The 22,790-nt window shown below is 39.7% G+C and overlaps 1 protein-coding gene across 1 annotated transcript; it reads right to left on the reverse strand.

The window, feature by feature from the left end:
• Nucleotides 1-528: 528 nt before the first annotated feature.
• On the reverse strand, nt 529-22,055 carry rhoj (ras homolog family member J). Its single transcript, XM_066676493.1, has 5 exons — nt 21,636-22,055; nt 7,644-7,702; nt 3,456-3,620; nt 2,291-2,386; nt 529-2,191 (listed from the first exon to the last, which is right to left on the reverse strand). Exons 1-5 carry the CDS (start codon nt 21,799-21,801, stop codon nt 2,045-2,047), a joined length of 633 nt encoding a protein of 210 aa, XP_066532590.1. The 5' UTR covers nt 21,802-22,055; the 3' UTR covers nt 529-2,044.
• Nucleotides 22,056-22,790: the final 735 nt, after the last annotated feature.

The following is a 22,790-nucleotide window of genomic DNA, read 5'->3' on the forward strand; positions in this document are numbered from 1 at the left end:
TTCTTCAGTTATGTCATGTATTGTAATATAAAGACTTATTTAAAGACAAATAGTCAGACCAGTTTATTCTTACAGGTGTTTGCAGGCTGTGGAGCGCTGCTGGCGATGGGCGTGTACAGGGAGGTATGTAGAGGGACCCTGTAGACGTTTAAAAAAAGGATTTCAGAAATAGAGCCGGTTGGAGTTTCCGGTTTTCTGCACTGGTCAGTAACAGCACGCTCTACTGCCGCTCTTGATTGTGGTCATTATATATTTGTCGCCAATAGAGGGCAGCAAGCTCACGTCTATTAAATCACAAACACTGCATATGTACAGTGCTGTAGAATGAACAGATGAATGGAGATCTATTTAGGATCAGACGATTCCACACATCTCCACCCCCTTCCTCGCCTGTGCTGGTATGTCCATAATTACACATGGTCCAAAGGTACAGCCCACTGTCTAAACATTTGCAGAAATATGTGTAGTTTAAGTTAAGTAATGCTGACCAGTCATAATATTAGGCCTACAATAAATTTGTTAATGAGTTTTAATCACACCAGACCTATATACAAACAATTACATACGCTAAAAAGCAGTCATATGGTGCACAAACAATATATGATATACAAAAAAAGAAAGTAATACTACATTCTAAAAAGAAAGTTAAATATAGGTTTACAGTTACACAATGAGTTCAAGTTATTGCTGGCATGGCCAGTGCTGATGCTGCTGTTCTTTTGTACGATTACAGTATACAGTCTGTTGCATAGGATGACTCGAGGCACAGTGTCATTTAAGAAATAAAAACAAGTGAAGGGTCAAATTCTATGCTACATTAAAGGCACTTGGAATCAGGCTCACTCTTCCTCTGTGTGGACCAGGCCTTCCTTCCTTGTAGTCATGAGGAAGGTCACTAGCACCCTGTGGGTTGTGGAGGAAGTCCCTGAGGTCACACTAAAAGGCAACCAGTGTTTTTACCGCGAAGTGAAGAGCTGTCAAAGTAAGAAATTCCGTACCAAAGCAGGGATGTGTTTAAAAAGCATTCAGAGTCTTCATAGTTATTTCAATGAATGTGTAGGAATGGCCTGAACTTTTGCACTGCTGCTTTTTCCAGCAAAATGTACTGGCTGTTAGCTGGCAGACCTAAGCCCTTTAACTCCCAGTGATTCATTGAACATTTAGCTGATAGAGCACTGACACAGGGCGCTGGCTTTAGAGAAAACTGAAAGTGAACACAATAGAAGGCTAAGCGGACATTCTTGAGAGCTGAGAAACTGTAACTATGTCACAGGGGCACTGACAAGACGTTCAACGTGGCATTCACAGTAACATTTCTGCAAGCTGTAAGTGAGTGAAGTTCACAAGGTCACATTTTACTGAGAGGAAATGTATCGACGCTCTAATTTGAACACAGTGCCATGGGCTGCTTTGAGAAAGCCTGTAAGGTGTGGGCTAGATATCTAACAGCCCACAGTTAACACTGAGATTCTTTGCTGGAAAGAAGATTGTAAGAGGTTTCCCTGTGTCAGGGCGTCCCTGATGAAAGCATTAAATGGGAAAGCGCCTTGTCTTTGGTAAGAGAAGGTGAAGAATAGTGGTATGAATAGAATTTGTGACATTTGGTGATAGATTGAGGCACTTGGGCTGAGCTCATGGAAAGCCTGGTAGAATCAGTCTGAGAGGTGACTGCTTTTGGTTTCATGAACGGGAAAGGAAAGCTCTATTTACATGGTTTGGCTCTCTGCATCTCTGCACATTGCTTGAAAGTAACCTCCATGTTTCCTTGGTCGCTCTTTGTTTGCGATAAAGAAATGCGCTCTAGAAGACCACTGCCTAAAAGCTTCATGTCCTCAGTCTTTGATTAATAAGGCACAGAGAAGACTGTGTTTTTCATTTCTTGGTAATGGACAGAGAGGCAGAGGCAGGATGTGCTGCACACTGGAAGGTGCTGAAGAGGCTTGGCTTAGTTTTTTTTTTTTTTTTTGCGCTTCAGTGTTGTCGTGTACATCTGGAGGTGGGCTGGTGTTCACAGTGGGGTTTGCCTCATGGCTTGTGTCTGTGCTCATACAATAGTACAGCAGCTCCTGCACGGCACACAGCCCTTCTTCTGTTTCTTAGGGCTGAAGATTGTCAGAATGGCCTCGTCAAACACAGTCTTTAGTCCCTTCTGGGTCAGTGCTGAACACTCAAGGTAGCACTGTGCTCCGATCTGTGTACAAGAACCATACAAAGCACACGGATGAAACTGCATGCACTGTGCAATATGGATAGGTTACCTTTGATACAACACAAACCGTGGGGTTCTCACCTCTCTGGCCAGTTTGAGGCCCTGCTCATAGGTCAGTGGCTTCTCCTTCATTTGAAGCAAGCGGGCCAGTGTCTTTGGATCGTCTCGCAAGTCAATCTACCAAAATAAACAAGAGCTTAACAAAATATACTGTTCCAGCAGAACACACTACAACCGGAATAGTCACGTCTGCGCATGCGGGACATCAGCTGCTCTATTTTTATGTTCTTGGGCAGTGACACAGTTTTCAGCATTCGAAACCCAAGACTATTGTCTAAATTAGGAATCCATGCCAACAGTAACAGTCTTTAGTAGTTCAGAAACTGGACAATAAGTAGGAGACCATAATTTCTATGATTTAAGACTCAACAACCAAATTACAATGTCCTTTCTATACTAACATCCTTTGCATTTATTACAGCTTCAATCACTTTTTGCCAAGATCTTCCCCTGCTCTAATACACCTATAGTTCTTAATATTTCAGCATGTAAGATTGGTGTTTAATATTTGTGTCTAGAATGCTTATAGCTGGTTGCTTCACTTTCAGCATGGCACTGACAGTAAAACTGTGCTCTGTTCTTTTCTATTAATACCAGCAGAGTGTGCTTTTATTACGAAACAATGTATCGCTGTGCGGGTTTTAGAACGTTAACTAATGGGAACTTAAATTAACTCAAAACTTGGAACACAATTTCGAACAGAGCAATTACTGAATCAACCCTGTAGCACATATGGTGCTTTTCTGGCAGCTTCACAAATGAGGCCCATCACAGAGTAGGGAGGGAACTGAAAGTGTATTACTTTTCACTATTCGGGCTATTTATGGCTTTATTTCCATAGGTTTTAATTGGTGACATAAAGCTTGTATAAAAGTATAATTTTAGATTCATTTTGTAGAAAACCCAGTTTTCTTGCCAAAATATTTGAGGGAACATTGTGATGCTTGAGAATATTAATATCGAAGGTTTGTACATTTGGGAGCAAAAATGAAGCAAGTCTGAAGGCATTTACCTGCTCCCTCAGTGCACTTAAATTCATTAGCTGCACTGTCCAATTTCTAATTTCTCATTCATCAAATCTCAAACATTCAGGTGAGAAACAAAACTCTGTCTTCACAAAACTTTGACTGTGACGTCTGTTTTATTTTCCCCTCTGCAGTTTTTATGGCCGATGCTTGAGGCCCACCTGTGTGCCAATAAGGATGTAGGGTACGTGAGGCATGCAGGTCCTGAGCTCAGGAACCCACTCCTCCTGGACATTGTGGTAGGAAGCAGGGTTGACCACAGAGAAGCAGATGAGAAAGACGTCAGTGTTGGGGTAGGAGAGTGGCCGCAACTGGTTGTAGTCCTCCTAGAAAAGCGTCAAGACAGTAGAGGAAGAAAGTTAGCATCTTCTTATACTTCTTTTTAAAATTCAAACCTTCTTTAGGAGTAAATGTATTCAAAATTTTTATTGACTGCTTATATTGGGACTTAAAGGCACATGGCATATGTTATTGAAAAACCTGTTGTAACTGACTGCAATTCATATATATATATATATATATATATATATATATATATATATATAATCATGTGGAAGTTATGTGACAGCTATTTGAGAGATTTTCAGGTCCTGTTAAAATTTTCATGCGTAATTTCTTTATAGTTTCTTGGTAAAATGTACAGCTATCTGTAATGTAAGCATTGTTATTTTTAAAATAAAGTATTCAATATGAAGTCCTTATGTAAAAGCCTTAAAGACTAAGCACCAGCTATATAAAAGTGTCAAACAAATAAATAGTGGAATTTCAGTTCCTAACTTGTGTTTATTGATAGTCAGAAAACATGTTATTTCTTACTAATTCAAGGAATAAGGTTTAAAAAACCGTTGGTCTCCCCCCCCCAAACGGTGTTCGGAAATTCTAATAGGCGTCTTGCCTGTGACGTAGATGGTGGACAACAACCCTAAAAGTTGCACTTAATTTAATGCAAAATGACGAAAAGGTGTGTTGTTTTTGGCTGCAATAATTCAATGTACAGTGGGACATCTGTGCACAAATGGTCCAAAGATCCCAAAATATCCAGAAAATGGACTAAATTTGTCAACTTTAAACAGGCACTTTGGAAAGGACCATCCGTTATCTGTAGCTCATTTCACTGGCACTTTTCCAACAATATGGGCATGTAAGGACACCAACGAAAGGTGTTCAAGAGCCTCTGTAACATGGAGGTAAACAGGGTAAGTACACTTACTTCGCCTGTTTTAGTTGATGTTAGTTAACATTAGCTTGACTTGCTAAACTCGGTGGCTCAGATTATACTCGGCTACGTAGTTGCATTACAGAGGTTTATAGTGTCGGATGAATTCGAGTTCGACTTCGATCACATTTACAAGAATAACGGTGCCTCTAAATTTGAGTTAAGCTTATTGCTAGGCTACTGTCATGAATAATGTTGGTTATTTAGCTATCAGCTAGATACTGTCATAACAGTCAGTCATAACAGTATTTTACCGCTGCGTTGTTCAGCTGTTGTCCACCAGTGACGTCACGGTTGCGTTCAAGAATTTCCGTAGCGAGCTCGGGTTTTTCCGTCAATTTAATAAAATTGTCAGTTTTAAAGCAAATTAAAAATGCTATTTTCATTTTAATTCATACTTATATATGTCAGTAACTACAATAATGTGAAATATTCATGGAGGTCCATTAAGTGGTGCTTAGCCTTTAAAGATTTTTCACGTTTATGTACATGTTTGTTGGCAATGTTTTTAATCATGTGATTTCATCAGTAACATTCATACAATGTCTGAACTGTAACATTTTATTGAAATTAATTCTGTATCCTCCCTCAGTTCGTATCATAATGGATCATATTTGGTCCTGTATTAAAAGTTTTTAGCAGGCTTTTAGCTCCATGGGGGATGTGCATTAATGTGAGAGATGGCACTCTCCATCATTTGGGGGTTAAAAGTTGTGGACTAGATTTTCCAAATTTTGTCTGACACTATATATCTTTCCCTCTCCTGCCTCAGCACTACCCTCATCAGCCACTTTACACCACCACTGTGCACACATTTCGGGATCCATTTTTGTATTTGTGATGTTCTGAGAGGGCAGAGGCCAGCAGAAACCAGACGTGGAGTTAATCTTTAAAAGCCCATCTACTGGTAAAGAAATCAGCTTCATAATGAATGCCTTTAATGCGGTGCGTTTGCTGGCAGGCTGAACGGCAAAGGACTCGTGCAATAAATCTGCAATGTTGTATTGTCTTTGCTAACATTACGTTATGCAATAAAAAAGCAGTCGTTTTCCATGAGCTCAGACTACTGTAGATGTCGTACAAAAAAATGAGCACATCTTTTGAAAATATTGAAATGATGTTGTTGAAAGTTGCGCGGGAGTCGGTATTTATCTTTTAAATCACTATATGCACGACCGTGAATGAGTAAATGTTCGCATTAGGCCTATATTATTATTGCAGGGCAACATGACTGCTGTAAACTGATGCCAGCAGCCTGTAAAAGCCAGACACTCTGCTGTTCAAGTGCGATCGATCTTGTGTTGAGTGATCGATATGAGATTGGAGCCCAGCATGCCGTAGATGGTCCTCAGCATTAGTGAATTGCTTACAGTGGCAGGCAGTGAATTACATAACATTCATTTAAGCAGCAGTGCACGGGGAATAAATCAGAGAGTCTGCCCTGGTTTTAAACAAACAGCAGCGCTTCACGGGACAGGGCCTGAGTGCTCCCTGTTCACAGCCACAGGACGCCTTAGAGTCGCTTAATGAACTGTGCCAAACTTTGCTTTGGCTCTTTGGAGTGCTCTGAATGTCGGGTACTGCATCCAGATGTGGAAAATTTACAGTGATTCAATTTGTAATTTTTTTAATGTTTTTTCTTTAAAAAAAATAAATTACTCAGACTGCACAATGCAGAGAGTTATGAATAAAACATTACAGCATTATCTTTCATTGATCCGAATCTTCTGAAATGCCCATTCATCATTCATCTTGTGTAACCGCTTCATCCTAATCACTGTGGGTTTGGAGACTACCAAGAATTATTGGGCACAAGGCAGGAACACACCCAGGACAGGGCGCCAGTCAATCTCAGATCAAATGCCAATAATGACATAATGGTTATTACCTGCTGTATTGTTTTTATTATTTATATTCCTGTACTGTGTGTCTTTGTGTATTCTGCCTAAATTAGAAAACAATTTGGGATCATATCAAATTAATCCAATCTTACTCAAATTTAACTGGAAATATGTTTAAAGCTTCACACTGTTTTTAGAACACTATGCACTGGGCTTTTATTGCTTGATTGCTTTCATTGTGCTGATGCCCTTTTCCATAAGGGACTATCTGATGTGGCTTGTGTTTAATGCTCAGATGCAGTCCTCTAGGCTGATGCTGACTTGTCTTGTGACTTCGCCTTTGAGAAATAAAGCTTTGTGGCCAAAGAAGCAATGTTGTTATTATTGGCCATGACCTCAATTACTTAGTAGTAAAAAAAGATGATCATAATTTCTCTATTCCTTTCTGAGATTCACTGGCATAGAGGCCAGTTTTCACCACCAAAAATTAAACAGCCATTTATGTTTCTCATAACAATGACTTAGAATCTCATTATTATATAAAACATGTCATAATGAGAAAGTAAAGGGTTTCAATGTAATGAAATCATGAGTGGCTGATATGAGCTTCCATATGTCTGAGACGTATCATGTTTCACAAGGTAGAACACTTGTGTTCATGATGCTGCTTGTTGCACTGGGCCTGCCCTGCTGGTGTCTGCCCCTGGTGTATTTAAAGTACTACTGACAGCGTGGACTTCAGCCAACAAGTATACAATGGCCTCAGTCAATAGCCCCTGCCAGTTCGCTCCCTCCCAGATGGATATAGGGTATGTTCTACTGTGGGCCTAAGTGCCTGACTCATGCATTTCCAATTAAGAGGCAGCAAACGCACCTTATTTACATTGTAATTATTGAGCTATTTTATGTATGGCCATGCACTTATCAGTAAAGGTGAGTCAACAGAGAGGGCCTGGCAGCATGATCCAAGAGGAAAAAAGCTCAGCATATCTGTTCTATTTATTTAACTGTGTAGGCATAGAGATGATTCCCTTAATCAAGATGTGAAATATTTCATACAATTTCAGCTAATTCATTTTTAGCCACAAACATCCTGGGCTAATAAATGGGCATTATTTTTTGCTTATTACTTTATTTCACAGACACCTTGTTCACCAGCATTGATTATCTCAATTTGAAGAGGGCCAACATTCCAACTACTATAGCACTACATGAACGTGACGTTAAAATCATACAGGAGTTGGAGCTGTAAAGAGTAAACGTCAGAAGTGCTTGCTTGTTTAGTGACGTACCTGTCCAGCAGTGTCGTACAACCCCAACAAGTGCTGCCTGCCAGATACAGTTACATTTACTGTAAAAGAAGACACAAGATAGATGTGAGAAACTGCATAAAGATGAGATGAAACCACTTGAGACCAGCAGGTTGATGTGAACACACATCCTATCAGAGGTGACCCTTTCATCTGTTGGTTTGGTGTGGAGTGGGATAGCTGTCAGCAGCTGGGGGGTGTAAAGTTTTTAAAAAGTGGTAAGTAAGAGCTTTGTGTTTGTGTGTGTACCCGACAAACTACACCCTGTTGTGGGTAATGAGCAATAGAAGTCGGCTGTGTTGACACAGCTAAGGGGAAGCTGCCCCCCCCCCTGCCATCAACCGACACCTATTAAAGAAACAAGTGTGTGTCAGCTGAATGCTTTCCTGCCTTTTTAACCATGTACAATAGCCACTAGCACACGCAGTGCTGTCTCCTCTTTTCCCAGAACCCCACTCTGAGCTCTGACAGTACTGGGAGTTTTTGATGAAGGTCATTATGGGAAGCCATACTTTAATTTGAATATTTTTCCCTCCCTCACCTCTAGTAGTAATGAGCTGAGAGCAGTAGTGTGCAGCTCTGTGAAGCTACTGCAAAAGCAGCAGTGAAAGGAAACTCTCCCGAGGATCCTGTCATTATACTGTACTTTATTGTTTCACTTGGCAGTGTATGGCATTAGCCAGAAAAATTTTAGATATAATTAAGGAGTAACTGTGTGCCCTGTGTGGCCACGGCGCACTTCTGAAAATCAAATCAAACGTTCAATCTTGCCTCTTACTCCTCGAAGCAATCGCTGATCTCGCTGCTAAATTTAGACTCTGTAGCACAATGCAGATGGGAACACTGAACTCTGCGGACTTCAAGACAATGGTTCAGAAAAATATTTTTACAACAGGAACAGCCCCAACATCCTCTTTGTCTCATGAATCAAGCCCCCCCCCCCCCTCCCCACCCACACCAACCCACCCCCAAATAAATAGCTGCATAGTTTTCAAAAGACAAGTATATTATTTCTTAAATCTCTCATGAGTATTGACCAGACGCAATCAGACTTTGCTTTTGAGCCTGCATCCACTGATTTTGTTTCAAGAAACACAATTAAAGTAGTTTAATTAAAAACTTTTACTTTAAGCATTGTATATTTGCTGGTAATATCATGGTAAAAGGCTACAACGCTCTTAAGGCTTATTGTAAGTTAATATGAAGATTATTTATTATTTAATGAACAGTATTTATTGGTCTGTTCATTAAAAATTAATATAAAATGAATATAAAGGACACCTGCTGTGTTCACATGCTATACAGATATAACAATATAAAAATAACGACTTATTTGTTAAAGATAATTCAGTGTTTGCAATCAATTTTATTTAGTAAAAAATATTTAAAATATAAAACAAGCGTATTATGAATCCAGGCTGAGACGGGTAAACAGTGAGGGGTTGCTGGATTTTGATGTCCTCTATAGTGGTGTGTCTCTTCAGAGGTGGGGGGAAAAGGCAGTGTGTGTTGCGGCATATCAGCTGTTTCAGACAGGTCCTTTTACGAGCACCACTCTCCTGTTCTCCTGAGGCCTGGCTAAATAAGGAGTCTGCATCGTGAATGCACGCTCTGTCTTTGTCTCCTTTTTTTTTTTTTTTTTCCCCCGTCCCTCGCTTATAGTCTCACATTCTCACGCCTGGCAGTAAGATGCCCGGGTGGTACATGCTGAAACAGTGAGGAGTGGAACAAGATTGGAAGAAGACAGAGAGAGGAAATACTGTCTTAAACAGAAGTGTGTACAGTCCTCTGCAAAATTTTGATGCTCATTTTCACATGAGAAAACCATTCAGTTTTCTCTCTGAATATAAAAACACAGCAATGTGCTTCCATTTGCTTAGTTGTTCTATTCACTCATTTTAAGCTAAAAGTATCGAGCTATTGACAGTCTATATATTTGTGTCAGATGACAGACATCTTTCTGTTCTTCACGATTGTACATTTATTGCAAATTGTTATTGCTTCATTCATATTACCTTTTGTTGTCTGATGTAAACTAGAGGAGGATGATATCCCCGTTTCAGTCTTGCTTCCTCTCTGTGTTTCCTCCTAATGTTGTGAGGGAGTTTTTCTTTCCTGTTTTTTCAGCTTATCCATTTGGCACTAGTATAACTAGTAGTAACTAGCTTTGTCACAATATTAAATTATAAAAAGGGCTTTACATATAAATTAAAATTATGTTGAATTAAACTCAGTAAATCAGTAAGAACTCTGCACTCAAAATGTCCAAAGCAAGGCTGTATTTAATTTGATTTCATGCAGAGGTGGTCACTTAGACTTAACTTTTTTATCTTAATTGAAAACAACAGATCAAATTTGAGTTGCGCAGGGGTATTCAAACTTTTCTATATGACTGGTAAGAGGGGAGTTGTGCTGGCTGTGTGTTAGACCTTCAGCTGTTCCATCCGGTCAGCTGCCTTCCCCTATTCCTCTATACTCTACAGCCTGGGGACAGAAGTTTGATGTTACAATACCCTCCCCCTCTCAAAGCCTACACCTCCTCCACCCCTGTTCCCTGTTGTGCAATGTGATTCAGGGTGTAGAGAAGCCCCAAGCCTTCACCTTCTCCTTACTCCTTTTTACAATACAGCTCTGTGTAACTTGAGCTTGCTTAAATAACCACCATGACTCCTTCAGCTGACTAACCCACAGATAAAACAGCAGTGGGAAAAACAGCTACAGAAACCACTAGACTATTTGCGTAAGTGATCAAACATAGGGCAAAATATCGCTTTCCATTCCCGTGTCAACCACATACTGATACGGGAACACAGTATTATTGATATATTCCTAAGGATTCCTGCTATTCCACCCTCTCCAGAGAGTCAGTCAGCACTAAGTCATCACTGCAGTTCTGTAGCAATATGCTTTATATGAACGTCTGAGTGGAAATTGAGTGGCAATCTGATGTTAATGCATAAATGGATTCATGATGTTCAGACTAGGCTTGGCATTTATAGTCACTAAAACCGTGACTGCTAAACGGTGAGGAAATGTTGACGAACATTATGGAATTATTTGGAATTTAATGAACAAAAAAAAAGTTTTTAAAAAATGCTCTAAATGCTTAGTTGTTTTTTTTAAATCAGTCAAACCAACTTCAGATGTCAATCAAGAACAAAGTGGCTCAAACAAACAATTAGCTTTTCTATTCTTTTTTTTTTTTTTGAGCTCATTAAAATACTGAGTTGTAATTAGCAAAGGGCTTTTTAAGCATCAAAAAATATACACATCTTTAAAGTCTGTATAGATTATAGGATGAATGTATCCCTTAAAAAGACCGTTAAAATCATTATCTTGATTACAGTTACCTTAATTATATAACGCATCTGTAAACCATGTAGAATATTAACCTGCATCATTTATGATTATGATCTGGGCTCTGTTTCACAAAGTCGGTCAGGACAGTATCTAATATTAAATTCTTATTTATTAGATAAATGCCTCCATATTGACTTTATTCAGAGTAACAGATATTACATGGGGTCGGCTACATTGAAAGGTACATTTCAGTGTCTATTTCTCCCTTTTAGATTGTATCCTACTGTACCGAGGTGTGCCTGTCTGTTTTAGATGTCCTGCGGAGAGTTTCTGCGCAACATAACTGAAAAGAGCATTATTAAAATGACTGATCGTGTATATTTCAAAGCCAAAGTTTGCGTCAAGCCTTTGAGAGCCCTGCATGGTGCAGTACAAACAGGGCTTTGGCTCAGCTGAGGTGGAAGTTCAGCTGTTTGAATGTTAGTGCAGCTGATTAAATCAACCAACAAACAGGTCAGCTGAGAGCATGGGCTTGGCTAATTACGCATATTAATCAAATCATGGCTTTACAGCCCTTCTCAGAGGGTAACGAGGAAATGCTCTTGCTTTGCTTTGTTTGCGTTTGTTTACAAACACACCTCTCAGATGTGTACAAGAGATTGAAGCACACTGTATGGATGTTTCTTTTTTTCATAACCAGACGTGCATGTGTAATTAGTGAAAATGAGGGGCTGTAGCTACAAAATGTTTGTGGTGATGATGTGTTTTACATGTGCAATAGCACCCAGAGCTCATTTATGTGTTTGTAGCAGCCTTGTGCCGCATGAATCTGAGCTCACTACTGAGCTGAATGATTAACACCTGACTTAATGAATATTCATTTTAAGGACTGGCACTGCTGAGGCACAAATTATAAGGGAGGTGACTGTGTAAATTGACAATGTGGAGTGTTTTACTAACAAATGCTCTGAAAAAATTATTACTGATAAGGAGGATTTGAAATTTCTCTGGCAATAAGCACAACATTAAAATCACATGAAGCTACAAAAGATAAAGCATTTGATTCTTTGGTTAAAAATGAATTGTAATTCAACTAGTGTGTCATAAAATTCTACCTTTGCCTTGCTCTGTCTTACGCATATTGCCTCAAAGCAGATATTCTTTGCGTGCACCTTAGATCATCCCATTTATAAAGAGTAGTGTGCAAAAGTGATTTTACAGTAAGAATTGATTACAAAATTGATTATATTCCTTGTTGCATTGCACCACTGCATAAATGAATTAGAATGTTTGCAACCATCGTTTTAACACCTGATGTAATTTTAATAAACTATTGATAAATACTGACTAATACAAATTTAAACAAAAGTGGATTGCAAATTCTGGACTTTTTATGAGGTTTGGAAATGTTAAACCTAACCACAATGGTTGGGCCAGCTGAGATGTATTGTTTCACAATGTATGCAATTCTCATCATTTTAGCCTTTTCAGATCAATAAATGCTTATTGCTCAGGTAAATGCTATAATATTTGGTGATGCTGAATATAATTTGGCAAAAGTGTTTTGTCTTTTACAATTTTGTAACAAGTTTCCCTAATAACAGTCTTCTATTATATTAGACAGTGAATGTTATTATCACGAGGAATAATCTTTCATTTTAAGGCTAAATATATATTTATATATTTATTTAAAAGATAACATTAAATCTAAAGATTAATCTGGTGTAGGATTATTTTGTTTGTGAAAGATGCAAAACAGGTGGTCAGCCTGATTGTTTATTTCGTCCTCAGATATTTTGGTCGTTAGTTAATTAATCAATAACCACATATCCAGTTCAGGGTCGTGGTGGGTCCAGAGCCTACCCAGAATCACTGGGTACAAGGCAGGAACACGCCCTGGAGTGGGCGCCAGTCCTTCACAGGGCAACACACACACACACATTCACTCGTACAGACACTTTTGAGTCATCAATCCACCTACCAGCGCGTGTTTTAGGACCGTGGGAGGAAACCGGAGCACCCGGAGGAAACCCACGCAGACACACGGAGAACACATCGAACTCCTCAGTTACCCGGAGTGGATCCCTGGAGCTGTGTGAATGCGACACTACCTGCTGTGCCACCGTGCCACCCGTTTTGGTAATTTCACTTATTTTCATGCTGTGATTTTCCAAATTTCTTCTTTAGAACACTTATATTACCGTTCACACTGAAGGGTGAGTTTACACCTAAGTAAGTGAATGATGGTTCATGAATTAATACAGACCTCATCATCTAAATACACAATAGTAAACTTTATTTTAATAATGTGTTTAAATTTGCTTTGTGGTCATAATATATAAGTGCCACTTTTGACACTCTAATAATATTTTCAAGTAATATATTTAGGTTTTGAATCTGTTAATGTTAGACTTACTCATTTTACTGTGAACATGAATCCCACCATGCCACGTTATCCCCACTTCTTAGCTCTACATTTAATAACATTTTCTAGGATAAAACGAGAGCAAGTTTTTATAACAATAAATGAGACTTTTTCAGTTGTTATAACATACTTTTGTAAGTCTTATATTTTAATGATAATCGAATACTTGCAAAATCTAAACATGGTGGAGGCACAGTCTCTCCTACAAAAACAAAAACAAAAAAACATCAACTTTATCAAAAAGTTTGTGTCATAGTGTATGTTATGGTTCCTTTAAATTACCCAATATTTCCTATTAAATCCAATAAATTCCCAAAATTTCCTAAATTAAAGTTCCCATGGAAATTACCAGTAATTTACCAGAAATGTATAGATTTTCCAACTCTTTGCAACCCTACTATGGAGTGAGCATTTGCCTGGTGAGATGAAAAAATATGTCTTTGTAATACACATTTGCTGATCTGTTTTGTGGTATTTAGTGCTCTAATGAAACCCTAGGAAATACTAATGAAATACTACAGAAATACTGCTGATACCCCAGGTGAGCATGTGTAGTTTTCACAGCGAACTCTCCAAGTAATAGCAAGTAGAACTCTTGGTTGGGGTGTGTCTTACTATAAAAGGTACAACTACAAAATTCTTCTTGGGCAGGCTTTAATGACAAACCCTGGCTTGACACTACAAAGTGAATAATAAATATTGAACACTGATTTATGTCTTAAGACCTGCTTAAAGCATTCAGCTTTGCTAAGCAATGTCATAGGATGATACTTTGAATGGCTTTAAACACATTAGTCCACATGGACAAACTGAGCCTTGGCAGACACCCAAGACTGTATTGCGCTTACATCAGAGCCTCGCCTCCACAGTCGTGGGCCATGACTCTGCTGCTCTTCAGGAGGATGAGCCTATGCAACAGTTAGAAGAGTAACATTTAAAGCTGGAAGAAAAAGAAAAAAAGCTTGTCCTTACTTTACACCACGTGACAGCATCTAAATGGACCTCTTCACCGAAGATGGATATTTTAATTACAACTCTAATATTCTCCTCCCTAGTGCTCTGCTTCAAGCCCCGTGGCTCGAGCAGGCAATATCGGCTGTAGATTATGCGATTTGTGGTGGGAGTCTAAAGGGAGCCACGCGAGATGATGACTCATCTCTAAAGCATTAACAGGCTGTGTTGCAGACCGGGAATGTGATCTGTTTGTTTAGGAGGAGGGAGTTTTGATCCGTTGGGATTTGTGGACGGAAACCACAGCCCCGGTTACCGGCGGAGGTCTGGATTTCCATCTTTCACAGAGCATGATGTGAGAGGAGGCCCAAGAGTGTCATGAACCTGGAATTTGTGTATTGGTAATGATTCTGCAATATTAACCCTTAAACTGCAGCCGCATTTTTGGGTCATGTAACCACTAAAATTCAAAAGGTTGCAAAAGGTGTATAATATCCTAAATCATTTAATTGACTAATAGAACTGATACTCACTATCAATTCTAAGTTAATATAATCTTAGTTAACATACTGTCATACAGTCACTGTGCTGTTACATAAAGGGTACATATTCTGTATCTTTATTTAGGAACATAATTGGACCATATTCTATAATAAATCATTTATTCACTGATTCAGTGTCTGTAACCATTTATCATGTTGTGGGTCACAGTCGGTCAAGAACCTACCCAGAATCACCAAAAATGCTTTTCCACCAAAAGAACTCTAGTTTATGAATCATTTACTTTCCTGATTCTTGGAACCCTGGTTCTTTCCACTGAACCGGTCTGCGTTTCAACAAGTTTAGGATATGTCATCAGCAGGGGGGCGTCGCAGTGGCTGAATACAGCACCAAAGCCATAGATAAACTCTCAGAGTCAGGATAGGGACATTGTTATTTTTGGTTTATCATGGAGTCAGATCAGAGTGAGATATAATACGCGTGTAAATGTTGCAGAGTTCCGAGCCATCCTGCTGAGCTGGTAAACAGCAGAGAAACGTAACCAAGAGCCACGGCTCTGAACAACGCGCATGGTGTCGCGCCAAACATAGCCCCAGAAACACACACAAATGGAGCGTGTTCCTGTTTTATTTCCCATTATTTATTTTTTTTTTTATATGAAACATAAATGACCCCGTCCAGTTCCACTGGGTGATAATGCTGTATTTGAGGCTGTGAGCTCTTTTTTGAGTTAATGAATCTCTCAGATACACCCATGGACATCACAGTTTGCACTGCAGATCCAACTTTTCCTTGGTTCCAGCTGGGAACAAACTCATGAACCAGTTTATGTTGGTGGAAACGCGCCAAACTGTTCTAAATTTAGTTCACAAACTGGAACAATTCCGGTTCCTCGTTGGTGGAAAAGCGCAATGAAGGCAGGAACACACCCTGGAAGGGGCACCAGTCCTACACACACTCAAAATCACACCTATGGACACTTTTGTGTAGCCAATCCACCTATGAACATGTGTTTTTGGATAGTGGGAAGAAACCCATGCAGACACAGGGAGAACACACCAAACTCCCTCCAGAGCAGGCCTCAAACCCACAACCACAGGACCCTGAAGCTGTGTGACAGCAACATTACCTGTTGCGCAATTTCATACACCCCATTTCATCCCCAGGATTTCTATTATGTTCTTGTACCTTTGTACCATTGAATTATACCTTTAGGGTACACAACTGGACTTTAAAGCCAAAAACATTTATACAGTTTGTACCTTTTAATACCTCAACTGTACATTTTTGGTGACAGTGTACTATTTACATTAATCAATCCAGGCAAACGGAACCAGATTTCCATAATTAGGAGCAGGCCTGTGCTTAGAAAGTTGTCTTTTTAGATGAACAAATGTTAAGGTGAACAAAAACTATTAAGAGCATTTTTAGGTGCTGAGGAATTTTACCTATCAGTACATTTGAATGAAACAAATTAATGTTGACTAGTGCCTTAAAATTTATCTTAACACAATATTTTCAGTTTAAACTGTAATTACAGAGTAATTCACTAGTTCAGTTATTAGCACATACAGTATAAATCTATGTAGAGTGTCCTGAAAATGTTGTAGCATACCAGTGGCTCGGGCAGGCAGGACCTATCCCATTTCTTAAAATGGCATTTATTCTTGCTTTTAGTTGTTCTAAAAGTCTGACGTTTCTTTAAAAACCAAAATCCTAATTTGAGACACATTTGTAACTGATCAGTACAGTACTTTGTGTGCAAGGAGGCCAAACGTCAACCAGTCATCAAGACATTAGACGAGAACTGCTGCATGCATCCCACCATGGGTAAAAGAATTTGGCCCATTGCCGTTCCTACAGTTACTCTTCCACTGTGAGCAGAATAAATGACGTTTTTCATTTAACACTAATACTGCCACAGTCGCACACTGGAGTCTATTCAGAGCCATACAACACAAGCTCTGTGCTTTTTGCCTAGACATTAAGGCACTGTGTGACAATTCACCCTCTTTATTATGATGCTGTGTAAAGGCCCTCTCCATGTGGAAAGACTGGCGGGGCCAACGCTGAATAGGGACGATTGATTGGCCTTGTGTTTTTCCTCAGTCCTGCTGCAGAAGCCAGAAGAATGTTTTTTCTCCTCCTCCTTCTCTTCTCTTCTAATCTCTTCCCCTTCTTCTCTTCTCTCATTCCACTCAGAGGTGTTTAAAATATATAAAACGTTGTAGACTATGGTCAATCTATTGTTTTGCATACTTGGTTTGTATGTTTCACCCTGTTCTTTGATGGTCAGGACCCCTCACAGGAGGATCTTTCTCAGTGCTGCAGTGACACAGACGTGGTGGTTTTGTGTTGATGGTGGTATGAGTGGCTCAAATGCTGCAGTGCTGCTGAAGCTTGAGAGAATGGACAGTGAGTGTAGAAATAAGGTGGGGCATAATGTTATGGCTGATCATTGTATGTGGCAGGTGGCTAGATCAAACTTTCTGTCTTAAAAAATAAATTATGTAATGTACCAAAAATGCTACCGAATTTATGAGCGTACATACATGTGTCACGTTTTGGATACTAAACCAAACTGAGGTTTAAGGGCCTGTATCCTTTTTAAAACAAAGACATTAAACTTTTGTGGTAAAGTCACCTCTGTTTGCCAAAACACTGGAAAGGAACCAATTAAAAAAACCTCTTGGGGCCTCCATTATTCAGAACATCCGTCTTTCTGTCTCCCTGCAGCCGCACACTTGAGTAAATTATTACAGAGTCTTTGGTCGTGCAGGGTGCATTTCCCCCCATATTTAGAGTTCTATGCACAATTCTGAGACCGCTCTTGATTTTCACTATTTCCAAAATCTGTTTTGAATTGCAGGGTCCATTCTTTGCATTTATTAAACCTTTCATTATTATACTTTCAAAAAATCTGCAGCGATATTTTTCACACATTCAAAGATGTGCCACATAATATCCACATAATCCCAAGTTTTTTTTTGAAGGCTCCAGTTCTTTCAGACACACACACACACACACACACATAGTTGGGCTAAAAGGCTTTGAAATCAATGAATAGTGCTCAGTGTCTTTTTGACAGTATTGTACATAACGTACATTTTTCCAAGGGTGCACTAGATAGCATTTTTACCTTAAAGGGGACATATCATACCTCTTTTTAATCAAGTTCGAATAGGTCTATGGGCTTCTACAAAACATGCTCATGAAGTTCTTTGCACAAAATCACTCTCACATAAAGAGATCTCACTAGCTCTCTTCTTGCCAGTTTCAGTCCCTTTCAGAATGAGTTGTATAAGGGCTTTGTCACTTTTATGCAACTAAGCTGTTGCTGGCCACACCCCACCCATCCCATGTTTACACAGGTGAGGGGTGATGCCAGGCTGGTTCTATGCAGATTCTAACCCTATCTAATCTAAATCTAACCCTAGCCATCTAAATGGCTCATAGAAGCATAGGATTCCTGACACCAAACTCTTTCAATTGATTCACAGAAAGAAGATGGATGTTTTTTTCACGTTTAGAGTGTTTACAGGAGCAGTAGAGACCCAAGTGGAAATACAAAAGCATGCAAAAATTGAGTTATGCATAAAAAGCACTGCAGAAACTGCACTATGTACTTTTTAGAGGAGGGCTCCTTAATTTCAGGACAGTGCTGTAAAAGTGAATTACACTCTGCAGCAGAAGCAAAAATACCAAATCCTACCTAGTGTACCAAATCTTACCTTTGAAGTAAGAGTAAAGATCTAATTTCTTTACTGAGAAACTGAGGCTTAGGATTGTTTAGTCACATCGTAAGCCGTAGCAGAGCAGAGTGTGTACCATAGTTCAGTTCATGACGAACCTGACAGTTAACTGGGTATAGATATATTTGCTGTACTAGGTCAGGTGTTAGAATAGATCACATCAGTCACATTAACTAATAATTTAACTGATAAGTTTCAGTGTATTCCTGCCTTGGAGCCAGTGATTCTGGGTAGGCCCCCGGACTCACCGCGACCCTGAACTGGATAAGTGGTTACAGATAATGAATGAATGTTTGGCTCAAAGTTTAAGTGCCAAAGTAAAAAAGTCACACTTCAGACACCAGATATGTCTTGGCTGATTTGGTATAACACCTGTAAATGTAGTTGTTTGTACCTTGAGGGATGTGTGTGCTTTCTAGTGCCAGACATCTGTAGGTTTTAATACCCTTCAAAAACGGGTTTGTCTCCCAAAGCATTATATTCACATGCTCCATAATTCTTCAGTATGGCTAAAAGTTTTTTTTGTTTTTTTTTTTTGGCCCAACCACTACCCCTTTAGACTTATAAAAGCTTTCTGGCTCATTAGCACACAAGTGATAAAAAGTTGCACCCAGTTGCAAAAAATATTTAAGCCAATAAAGTGGGTCCATAAGTGTGAGGCTGTGAGATCATAGTCAATACAACAGTATGTTTGTTGTCCTTTCTTCTTTTAAAACACATTTCCAAGTGTGATGTCAGTTTTTCCAATGACAGTAAGAAATGAAATGACCATAAATGATGAGAAATTACCAGAAATAACAAACTCCCTGATGTGTCATCCTTTAACCCTTTAACCTTTAAACTCTAAATTCATGACAAAAGAACCACAGTTAAGTTCCTTATAACGGCATATGACTTTCTTAACAGTGATTCACCGTAGCCACTGAATAACGCACAGTGAGAGTAAAATCTGGAGTTTAGAAATGATTATCTATGTCAAAAGTATTGTAAATCCTTCTCCTCTGGTGTTTTAGATACTGTAAATTGTATATAATTCAACAAAACCCAAACTGTACCCCTTATCCTAAATCCTAAATCTGTGAGTTACAGACAGAGAGATTTTAAATAACTTTTTTATTTGCAAGAATATGTTGTGTTTCTTTTGCCAGGACGTCTGACTGACCTCAGCTCAACTGCGTAATTAGGAGCCGACCCTGAGAGGTATGTAAAATGTAAAATGTGATATTGCACAGGGGCCTTCCCTCTGAAGATGAAACTGAAGCCTTATTTATTTATTTTTGTGAGATTGTATTATTAATTTTTTTCTACAGTAGGTTTCACTTTAGTTACATTATGGCCAAATGTTTGATTATTTCCGCTACAAATAAGTGGCACAGTTGTAAGTGAAACTTTAAATACTCCTGGTCAAATGACATACTCTGTTTAACAAGATCTCCAACATTTAGTATGTATAAGATGAAAGGGAATAGCTTAGTTGTTTATAAAATTTGTATATTAGGTTAGGGACTAGGTCAGAAATGAATAGGTACATCATACAAGGGCAAACTACATTTTGTACACATTGTTACAGGACAGGCTATATTTTATAAAATGTATGAATTCTGGAGATTTCTTGTTAGTCCAATATATTTTAATTTACTTTGAGAGCTCGGAGGTTTGTTGAGTTTTTCAAAAAGTCAAAATACATGAATGTTATTTACAGGGAAAAAAATAAATATATTATTTCAACCTCTATTTAAAAAAAACTATTTTATTGGTTTTAAAATGTTTACTATTACGATTAGTAAGGTCTGGTACTGATAATGAGGTTTGTACCACAACACTCCACAGAACACAGCTCCACTGCTCCACAGCGCACTGCTGGTGCTTCATAGATGCCCCTTGGAATTGGGAAAGATGAACTAACCCGAAATCTCATGGGCTGCTCCAAAGCCTTATATTCTATTGACTTTTCTAAGGACAAGCTGAATTCACTAAATAGAAAGTGTGCCATATACTTCTGGAATCCCAGTGAATGTCAGTTTCCCAACTTCGGTTTTAAGAGTTTCAGCAGTGCTGTTTCCCAAACAGCTCGCTACTTTCTATGTACTACAGAGCATAGACCTGTAATTTACAGCTTCTTTACCCAAATGCACTAACGCTTAGAGTGGGAGTAGTAGAGTTTATGGCTGAACAAATATGGCTTTATATGAAACTTATTATCAATTATTAACCAATTTTGTCATGACCCTCATTGTGCACTACATGGGGAGTATGTTTGAGTTTCAGCCTTGTATTTCAACGTATTGGCAAACTGTTAGCCGTTGTAAAAGTAGCTGTTACTGATTTCTCCACACTTGGTTAGGCCTTAGTCCTCGGTGTGGTAGTTTAACTTAGCTCCTGATTCAGTTCCAGTTTTCAGCCCCTGTCCCAGCTGTGGCGAAGGTAGTGAGGCTGAACAGGTTCTTATTCGAACACTCCACCTTAAATAAAGCAGCTTTATCACATTCTAGCGCTCCTGCGAAGAAGCAGCCAGTCTGAATGTAACAGCTGCACCATTTAAGGTGGAACTCTGGAATAAGAAGTCAACTTCATTCACAGAGCACACACACACACACACACACACACACACACAGTTATCCGCTGCATTGTTTAGACAGTTTTACTCAAAGGGACAGAATATAACAGCTGCAGCAGTTAAGGTGGAACGAAACACTAGAGTAAAAAGTCAATTTTGCTCACAAGGCACCAGAAAGTAACTGCCTCACCATTTAAGGTGGTAAGGATTTTGGACTGCGATTCCAGGTTTCCAGACAGAACTCCAACAGTACCACACTTAAGGTGGAAAGGAACATGAAATAAGAACCCGGCTTTGCCCTTATGGCATAGAAGAGCTAAAGTTTAAGGTGGAACGGCAAATTCGGATAAAAAAGGAGCGAAGAAGACTACTTAGCTTCTAGTGAGGTCTCTGTGTGTGAGTGAGTGAGTGAGTGTCCACACTCACAGCAGCTTGTCTGGACCCTTCCCGTCCACATGAGATTGATATGGAAAGAAACGTTAGCTCACCTGCGTAATGGTCGAAAACGGTCGGCACGTACTCCTCGGGAAAGGCGTCGTTTGCGTAGCTCATCAGTAAACACGTTTTACCCACAGCCCCGTCCCCGACCACCACGCACTTCAACATCTTTTTCGCCGCCGCGGCTTCTCCTTCTCCTCCGGACTCCGCAGGCATGGCGCTTCTCAGCGGGGCGCTCTTAGCTCTCCACCCGGACACAACTCTTTACTCAGCCGCTCTTTTTAAAGCTGTCGCCTTCCCGTCCTCGTTCCCGGTACGTGCGCTCACAGATACAGACGGCAGCGCGCCCCGCTCTCATCGCGCGTCCCCGCGCTGCGTCCTCATGGCCGCGCTCAGGAAATCCACTGCTCCGCTACTGGACAAATCCATATTAGGCAGCGGTGGGCTGGGAACAATAGGGGCTCTGTCCCACACAGCAGGGGAATCCAGAGAGAGGGAGGAGTAATCCTGCAGTTGTAGCTCTTCAATCTTCAGCTCTCTCGAGTTCACTCCTATAACAGCTCCGTCCGTTCATTCATCCGTTCATTCAGTCATTCATCCATCCATTCGTTCGTTCATTCTTACATTATATGCGTCCTTCTGCACTTCCAGTAGTTTATGAGTTTATTTGGCAATGAACGCATGTTTTAATGAAATCATTATTTGTTCATTAGTTCATTCACCCAGACTTTATTGTCAGTTTGGTGTCTTCATCCATTCATCCAAAAATATCCGTCCATTCATTCTTTTAGTTGTGAAGTTGTGATGGTCGTGTGTGTTCTCCATGTGTCTGCGTGGGTTTCCTCCCACAGTCCAAAAACACACGTTGGTAGGTGGATTGGCGACTCAAAAGTGTCCGTAGGTGTGAATGTGTGAGTGTGTGTCGCCCTGTGAAGGACTGGCGCCCCCTCCAGGCTGTGTTCCCGTCTTGCGCCCAGTGATTCCGGGTAGGCTCCTGACCCACCGCAACCCTGAATCGGATAAGCGGTTTCAGACAATGAATGAATGAATGAATGAGTTGTGATGTTTCTATTTGGCCTCCTTCTGCTTCCGAGAGAACAATAATTCATGCATTTATTTATTCATTAGTTCACACATCCATCCATTTTTCCCGTTTATATCTTTACCCTTATATCTACATTCATTCAGGATTTCATGCATTCACC

The sequence above is a fragment of the Hoplias malabaricus genome, chromosome 7, assembly GCF_029633855.1.
Source record: "Hoplias malabaricus isolate fHopMal1 chromosome 7, fHopMal1.hap1, whole genome shotgun sequence".
NCBI classification, from domain to species: domain Eukaryota; kingdom Metazoa; phylum Chordata; class Actinopteri; order Characiformes; family Erythrinidae; genus Hoplias; species Hoplias malabaricus.